Source organism: Aplysia californica, unplaced genomic scaffold (assembly GCF_000002075.1).
Source record: "Aplysia californica isolate F4 #8 unplaced genomic scaffold, AplCal3.0 scaffold00445, whole genome shotgun sequence".
Classification (NCBI taxonomy): Eukaryota; Metazoa; Mollusca; class Gastropoda; order Aplysiida; family Aplysiidae; genus Aplysia; species Aplysia californica.
Window position 1 is genome coordinate 562518 of NW_004797715.1, and position 9404 is coordinate 571921.

The 9404-nt window shown below is 40.7% G+C and overlaps 1 protein-coding gene across 1 annotated transcript in view; it reads right to left on the minus strand.

Moving 5' to 3' along the window:
* LOC101853184 (divalent-cation tolerance protein CutA) overlaps positions 1-8258 on the minus strand; it is a gene marked incomplete at its 5' end in the record, with an annotated part of 19131 nt that extends 10873 nt beyond the window's left edge. Inside the window, 2 exon segments of the mRNA XM_013086229.1 lie at positions 2838-2897; positions 8098-8258. Of these exon segments, the coding sequence (XP_012941683.1) occupies positions 2838-2897; positions 8098-8258 (221 nt within the window).
* Between the last annotated feature and the right edge of the window lie 1146 nt (positions 8259-9404).

Here is a 9404-nt window from a genome sequence, read left to right on the forward strand (position 1 = left end):
TCTACACATCGCTGGCGGAGTGATGAAACCTCATAACCCCAGAAAGGAAAATTTTACAGGAGAGACAAAAAAAACTGATTTATTCTTGAAAAATAATGATCTATATGAACCAAAGTTGGTACATGTACAGATATATAAGTGAAAACACCTTAGAGACGCGGTTACGTTACTACTGTTTCAATTTTAATGGTTATGCCGTGGGATGCGAGGTTTCATTACAAGTCGGCCGGCAGGAGGGTTGCGAGGTTTCATCACGACAGAGTTTGAGGTTTGCTGAGTTTTCTCGCTGCTCATTTGGTTGCAGTACAGTAGTCTCCGCCTAAACGCACGGTGCTCGGGAGGGCTCTTCAGCGTGTGTTTATACGGAGCGTGCATTTTCATGAACCTTTGCAAAGGGAGGAAGGGACGCAGTCATTTCATTGCCTTGATATTCTAGTGACCTCCCTTTGGGGTGAGGGTCACTTTTTCCCGATAATGTGACGACACGTGACTGTTTTGTGAAGGATTCCCCGACAGCGGTTAGGGATAGGGTTAGGGTAATTCTGTTCGCCAAGGGTGCACTTTTGCGAAGAGGGCGCCACCGAATTTTGAGGACACTTTTTTAATTGGCTCAAAGAGAGAAGTGGCCCCTCTTGTTATGTAGACTCTTTGGTAGTAGTAGTAGTATAGGGTTTTACGGCACTCGCAACTGCATAAGGTCATATGAGCGCGCGAAAAACAAGTTAGTTTTTGTTCACAACAGTTTACTGTACGGCTGGCTCGGGTCAGTAGTTAAATCTTAAAATGTTAAAATGTTTAAAAATCAGTGTAGATATATATTTTTTTTTTCGATCTACAACAATTTTCCTAGTTAACATAAAAAAATTTTAATAGTACAATTTCACTTTATAATTTGCCATAAAGGCCAATGGCCTTCATAAAATTCAAGATTCTGCTGGGACCAACGACGGAAGAAATTAAATCTATTTCAATGTCCCGAAATTCACAAACAAAACAAAAAAGTATTATGTCAATGGCCCTAGGCCAGAACCCTTGCACTGTAATAGTGTAAATAGGTGAGTAAACCCTACGAGAGTTAGAGGGAGATATCTTAATAATAATATTATTATTATTATATTACTGACTCATTCCCCGTCATAGCATGCCCGTGACGTGATATAACTGTCTTCGAACTCACGGGCCACAATTAATTTCCCCTTGAGTCGATCTCTCTTCAAAATTCACTATTTTTGATTTTCGAAAGTTGGCAGGTCTGAAACTGGTTCGCAACTGTTGTCTGCTAGCGCCGAAGAAAGCTGTTCTGTCGCTCCGTAAAGTTAACAAAGTCCGTAGAACGTTGTAAATCTAGACCTAGGTAGATCTATTAGATAGCCTGTCTATCTAGGCTAGTTTGTGTGAAAGCGGGTGCGACAAAAATAGATTGTGCTGGTCCCCTCTCGCTCTCTCATTAGGCCTACACCTAATGTGTGTGTGGTGAAGGCATCGCGCGACGGTGAAGGTGGAGCAGGTGTGTGCGGGTGTGTGGGTGTGTGGGTGTGAGGGTGTAGGCCTGTCCCCGTAGGATTATGTGATTGAGCGGCCGCGTTTTTTCGCGTAATTCTGCAACATTTGCATAATTCTGGATTATCCGCGTTTTTTTCCTTTTTTTCACAAAACAATTAATTAACGCCGCGTCATATGACTAAAGGGACGTAATCACCGTAATAACTCTCATTTAAGTGAAAAGTTGGTTATCTCCCTTGTTAGAAGATCTTGGTTTATTTATGGGTTGTGATTTTCTTCCTTGAGCATGTTCAATTTTCCAATCCATCAAAAGTTGTTGTTCTCATGTCTGCTCTTTTTCTTTTTTTTTTTTTACATTTTTCTTACCTCTAGATCTAGCTGAAAGTTACAGAGATTGTTATTTTTTGTCATTTTTGGTTGTTTTTTTTTTACTGATGTGTATTGTTTTCTTTTCCAAATACACAACAAATTACTGATACTGATATGTTCTGCTTTAAATTTTTCTGTACATAAAACATGAAAATCATGAAACTTCGAGTTGAAAAAGTGCAAAACATGTCGCGAATGGTGTTACGGTAACTTGCATAATTTTGCTTTTTTTCCCCATAATTTGGCCTACTAAATTTGCATTATAATTCTACGGGGACAGGTGTAGGCCTAGCCATCGTGTGCGTGTAGGCCTAGGCCCCCAGTAATCGGGAGGTCTAGGCCTAGTACGGTACTAGCCTATGGTGCGGTGGCCTTGGCCTAGGAGGTCTCGTGTGTGCTGTCACCAGTCACTGTCAGTCGCCAGTCATCATTGCAATGGTATCTGGTTCCCCTCATCGCTAGGCCTAATTTTTCTGTTTTAGAAGTATGCTTGCCAAGTTCTTATTTTCCGGGACCATTGGTCAAAATCCGTATTTCCGGGACAACAGCGATTTTTCAAGAAAATCCGTACAAAATACTGATGGCCCGGGACAGTGGACAGCTATGAATTGTTCATCAGTTTGTGAGAGCAAATGTGTATGTGTATGTTTGCATCTATGTATGTATATGTGTGTGTGTGTGTGTGTGCGTGTGTGTGAGGGTGTGTGTGTGTCTGTGTGTGAATATATGTATGTGAGAGTGTCTGTGTGTTATGTGTGTGTAGGGGGGGGAGGGTAATAAAATATTAAGCGCTCTCATTTAACATCGAAGTCAGTTGCGTGTGTGTGGTGTGTGTATTGTGTGTGTGTTTGTGTTTGCCAGTGTATGTGTGTGTGTGTGTGTGTGTGTGTGTGTGTGCGCGTGTGTATGTGTAAATGTGTGTTGGGGGAGCGGGGAGGGGCTATGATACAACATTGAGTACTCACATTGAAGTCACGTGCGGGATAATGTTGATACAGGCGACCTGTTTATTCTGGACCAGAGGCCTGACAGACAAAACAACAGTATTATTTAATGACAAAATAGCTTTCATACAGAACAACACAGATTCATCATACAAACAGTACATAGTCTTTGGGTCCTGCAGATTCTCATGCAGAAGTAGACCCTGTTCTTTCACCAATTGACTGTGCCTGCGATAGATCCCTAGAACATTTCAAACATCCTGGGATACTTAGCAGTTCAAGCTAACACAGTGCTGTCCACCTAACAGCAACCCAGATAAGAGCAGCCTCTGCCTTTCAATAACAGCAACCTACGCTTGTGTAACAGGATTATCCTTTATATATTAAGACTTCTGGTCATCGCTGTGTCCCCGATTGATGTTTCCGTCTTGAAAAATGTACAAAAAGTATGTCCACTTACTGATTATAACATGACATAGATTAGGCTTTAAAGAGCTGAAGTGCGTTTGTGGCAATTTCATGAAGCAAATGCGTACATCTCTGCAGTTCAGGGACAGTTACGAGCATGACATTGATGAATCAGCCCATTTACAATTACACTGTACTGTGTATAACAGGAACATGGTTAATGTCCCCACTTTGGGAATGGCCTTAAGACACTTCAGTCAGCAGCACCATCCCGAGGGGTTGATCAATATGGTTCACATTCGTTGGAAATTGAATAATCTTTAAAAAAATCACTTCTTTTAATCTATCTTCATTTGATACAAACGTGTTCAGATTGCGAACGAAGTGTTGCCTTTTTAATGGCATTCAGTATATTTATATATCTTACATATATATATATATATGAATGTGTTACTGTTACACTGTTACGACGTGGTGGAATCAGGCGCTGGTCAATTTTTGGGTATATATGGAGTTATTAATTGGTAGGGGCCGTTCAAATATAATCTTACGCCTCGTTCAAATATAATCTTACGCCTGGGACGGGGGGAAGAACATTTTACATAATAAAAAAACACATCAATTCAACATCACCAAGTAAAAATTGAAAATGATTCCATCTTATATCATTCAACCTCCCCCCCCCCCCCCCTCCCTCCAAAAAAAAAAATTCCCTCAGAAGACTTATTCAAGTTAATGATCCAGAACTATATCAAATAAAGAACTGCCTGAAAAAAATTATCGAACCAGTATTTGTAGCGGTGAGAAGGAAAAGGTGGAGCTGGATTGGACATGTCATTAGAATGGACCCAAATGCCACTCCCAGGATAGCCAGAGGAACAAAAAAAAGGAGGCCACCCGCCGGAGACCCGGCGAATGAGCTTTGAACAGGAGATGAAGTCCAAGGGATGGTCATGGGGACAGATCAAAAGATTGGCCTTAGACAGGGAGAGATAGTGTTCCACCGTATCAGCCTTATGGAGTGCGCAAGCACCGTGAAGATAACAGGAAGAAAATTTGTAGGCCTATAATAATTGTATAAAAAATTGATTGCTTTGATAAAGTTTATTGTTGAGGATATTCCCGATTCAGTCTTGTTTCAACTTGTCATAAAATACCCAACATTCCGATGATATTACTTTCAAATGTTTGAATTTGGCATTTGAGATGCTCCTGCTGGCATAAAACAGCTTCTTGGGAGTGACAATCAGTGCTGTAGACTGATTTCTTTTCTCTGGAAACTCTGACCATTCGTCCCCGAATCCAAGTTTATACATGTAGAGTGTTAGGCAGGTATTTCAGAGCCCTGATGTCAGTAACTGAAGCATCCCCAGCTGTCTTTCCTGGACGGATGCAAGTAAGGGTATTCACACCATCAAAATTTAAGAAATACTCCACAGAGTGTGGAAATGGCTTTCTTCGGGCTTCTTCAATTAATCGAACATAGTCGATTGGAAGGAAAATCTTCTTACTCTTTATTCGTCTTTCGATAACGTGGTGGACGTTATCCACCTCCATCATCGTGTGGTCCCTCTCAAGTATTTTCTGCTCTACTTCCTTGTCATGCATCACGGAGAACCTGGAAAGAGCAGCGGCTAATGTTTTGTTTCTGTTCTCAAAAGTACATCCATCGGAATAGATGATGTACCTATTAAAAGACAGATCAATTTCCAGGTAATCCACAATGCATGAAGTAAATTCTTGAGCAGACAAGCCCCCTTCCGCCTCGTGCCAGACATAGCATTAGACCACACGTGACTTTGAATCAAATATTGTGAAGTTATGGACACAGAGTCTGGTCCTATAGTATGTTGTCGATGATTTCAGCTTGGGGCAAAGCAAAACTGACTGTAGATCCACAGTAATGACCTTTGACGTGTCATTATTTTGGACCATTTCCTCATCTCCTGCCATCTCTTGCTGTGCCCTTTCTTTCTTCTGCCCATGAGCCAGATATGTCTTCATCGTCATTGCCTTCATCAGAGATCATACTGATCTTTGCGCGGTTTGAAAAGAAATATTCATTTTCTGTAATTCATCGTCAAGAATTGGACGAGAATGAGCCTCCATCTTCTTTTCTTTACATTTTGTTTCATAGAAACGAAATAGATCAGTCCTGCTCTGGAAAACTGCCTCTAAATATAGCTTGGAGCTTTTCTTTCGGCAATAGTGAAACTCCGTTTTAGGCAGACTTTCAAGGAAGGCTCGCAGATGTAATCGCGCATCAGAGTCAGATGCTGGTCTCCAAGAAGACTCATTCCCTGTTGATAAGCCATCACCTGGTCCTCCGCGATGGTGTCTCACATACCATTCCTTGAGTCCTATTGTGGACAAAAACGTCTGACAGCAGACCCTGAATCTGCCTCTACTGGTTTTCAGAAAATACTGCAGGGACTTAGTCCTACAGGATGCTGCAGACGCTGCTTTTCTCCGTTTGGCTGGCACCTCGCATACATGTCCATGCAAAAATACACCATTCTTTGGCCAGGGCAGCGACAATAAGAAATGAAATATTTCCTACCTCTCTTCTTCTGTGATATTCGAACACTGATTACACTTGACCTTGCAAGAGCATTGTTCCCCCAAAGTTCTTCCATCCTTTTCAACGTTCTCAAACCCTGTATCACCTTCCTTCATAAGATTGCCCCGCTTCACGTTTCTTGAGTTCACAAATCTCTCCCAGTTTTCACTTCCAAGCTTTCTCTTCTTTCCTTTGATTATTCTCACATTATCGCTGTCGTTTCCATAACCACATGATTGATCAACAAGAGCCTCACCTTTATCAACACGTATATTGGAATCAACCTGTTCGCCTCTCTGGTCAGTGACATTCAAATCCAAATCTTCATACATGTTGGAATCAACAATTTCACCTATAGGATCAGTGACATTTAACAACTCAAAAGCTTTAATTCTACCATCATTCATATTGGAATAAAAAAAACTTCATCTCCACTGTCATATGCATTCGCATTATGATTAAGAACATTTTCCCTGCTGCAATCAGCATTCACAAAAAAAGACCCATATCTAACATCACGCACATTCACATCATGAGCCTTATATCTCTAGCATCACATATTTTCACATCAAGAAACTTTAGAGACTTACAGGGACGATATGTACTTTGTTCTTTCATTATCTCTTGTTTTGGTGACAACTTCAGAATTATACTCCCTGAAATTGAGATTACATCTTGTTTATTACCAGGTACTTTGTAATTTTGTAGCTGTCATCTTCAATTTTCAATGGTCAGTACATGTAGTACAATGGATAAAGTCAACATTGCTCAAAGTCAACATTTTTTTTCTGTCCGTGGCGTTGACTTTATCAGAATTCCACAGTAACTTGTTGTTTTTTTAATTAAAGCGCTCTTGTCATAGACAAGAGTCTCAATTTTTTCCTTTTTATTAGTAAGAAAGTGTGTGTACACAATATTTTCCTTGAATGATTTACTTTCATTGTGAGGCAGCGTGGTGAAATCAGGCTCTCGTCAAAATAATGAAAGTGAAAAAATATGGCATTTTTCCGCAGGTTTGGGAACTTTATTGAACTTTTTTTTCGCGCTAAACACCTTTTACGTCCATACTGAAAAACGTTCATTACATGTACAAAATTTGTGATTTTTCTGTTTTAAAGGCTCTCAAGCTATTGAAGTTATCAAAGTTTGGCGGCCGTTTTCTCACTAAATTTACCTCTGAAATCAGGTGACCCCACCTCTTTCAATCACAATTATTTCGACTTCTATTCAGCATAGATGAATATTGTTTTCATCAAAAGGAAGGCAAATGGACAGGCTTTAAGATAATATCAATAACTCTGTATGCCTCAAAATCAAAACTGACGAGCGCTTCGTACCACCATGTCGTGACATTTATTATTTTTTAGCGCATATATTATGTGCATGTATGCGTGTATGCATGTTTTTCATGAATATTATGCAATGCGCATAGAGCAATGATTGTTTTACAGATTTTCGCGATACAAATGTTATATTATTTTTATCAATAGGCTATATAAGTGAACAATGTAATATTACGGGGGGAGGGGTAAGGGCAAATGTAAGAAAAGTGTAAGAAAGGGGGGGGGGTCAAAATGTCCCCAAAAAGGTGTAAGATTATATTTGAACAGCCCCGTACCATTGTCAAGCTTGTTCATTTGTCTTGCATGTGATAAAAAGAATTACCCATTATATTTTGAATAGAAGTCTAGATATTTGCAATTGAAGGAGGTGTGGGTCGCCCATAGAGTTACCCCCTTTTAAACTAGAGTCCACACGAGGTCACTTGACACGGAAACGTTTGAGTTTCTTGGCGGCCATTTTTTGTGGTTTGTTTATTAAATATATATATGTCAGTGGGCGTGTCTCTGCTCTTACGTGTTTTATTTGATTCTAACGTTGTGTTTCAATCCAAAATGATTCTCCTAAAGGGGCAAGCATGTGAAACCTCTAGTCCCTTTCATACTCAAATGTGCTTTCTAATCACAGCTCCAAGGGGCTGTGTATATAACGTATACTCGATTGGACCCAATAAGACGTTATTCCAGAAAGGGACTAGAGGTTTGTACAACTGTGTATCATCTGCGTAGATCTACATTTTTATTATTATGGTTATTATTATTATAATTATTATTGCTACAGCCTTAGAGACTTTCTTTACAATAAAACGAGACCAGAAAGGATGGGGCAACACTGCTACGTTTATCAGTGTACTAACAGAGCCTTCTTTCTACAATCCCAAGGTCATATATTCTTTCTACAATCCCAAGGTCACAATCTCCAATCTCATACAATCCCACGACCTCCCACTGTGGACTGGTTGGGGCGACCTACTTGGCCAGAGTCTTGGCAGTCTCCATGTCAGGAACCATCACGTACACGATGGACAAAGAGCCCGAGGAATAGGCCCGTGCTGCTCCTTCAGCCATTTTCACCTGTGCAACACGACGTAGAAAAGAGAGCAATGCTGGCATGTAGAAATCAGCTCCAATGACCTGAAAGATAAAGTGAAAGTAAGAAAAGGAGAAAAGGAGAAAAGGATTTTTGATCGAAATCGAAGACAGACCTAGAGGAACCTGGAGAAGAATCACAGAAATCGATGTACAGAAAAGTGGGAAGACATGGAATAACATCAAGAGGCTAGCCCAGGATAGAGAAAGGTGGAAGGTGTTTGTCCATGGCCTATACCCGGGTGCAGGGTGAGAAATGCAATGATGATGATGACGATGATTGATATTAACTGCTCAACCCCGATTCATCATATTTATTATTGCCTTTATTAATCACTGAAGTATGTGTGTGTGTGTGTGTGTGTGTGTGGGTGTGTGTGTGAGTGTGAGTGAGAGAGAGAGAGCGAGAGATGGCGAAATGGGAGGTAAGCAAGCATTCACTAACGGCAAAATTAAAATGGATAACTACCATAATACAGTGGAGTCCACTTGAATTATAAGTTAAAACGAGTCCTGAAGTAACGAAAGTCTTTTATAGAGACATAATTCTTAAACCCATTTATTTTCCTTCTTTATCTCTGTATTATAAAATACTGCTGTAGCGCAATCAGATAAACGCGTGAGTCGGTTATAAATAGCGGAATATTGTTGCTGCTGTGCACACCGCATAGGCCATTTAGATATGAAAACCTCGCCAGTTGAGAAACTTGTTGGTGATCAAAAGAAATAAAGAATGCCAGAGCAAATGATTGGGGAGGGTGTGGCACGCGCAGACAAGCCCTTGTGAAGCAGAACGCATTGCCTGATAGTGATAGGCCAGCCTAGTCTAGATTATCTAGGCCTAACATGCCTCTCACTTCTCCAATGCGAGGATAGAGAGGTCATACTCACAGTGCTGTGACGGATGGAGCAAATGTGTGAGGTGCGCATGCAGACGCGAGAACGCACCACAGGGTGCGGTGGGGTGGGGGACAACACAGCGGGCGAGTTAGCCTAGAGAACTTTCTTTCTGATAGCCAACGCCGAGCTGTCAACAACGCTAACGCTAGACAAAGAAACCTGATTCAATTTTTGATCAAGAAAGACCTAGAGGTCATGTTGAACAAAGCCATCATCAGAGGAGATAACAAAAAGAAATAAACAGAACACCAAACTCATAGATTAGGCCTACTTTATTATTTCCTTTGAATT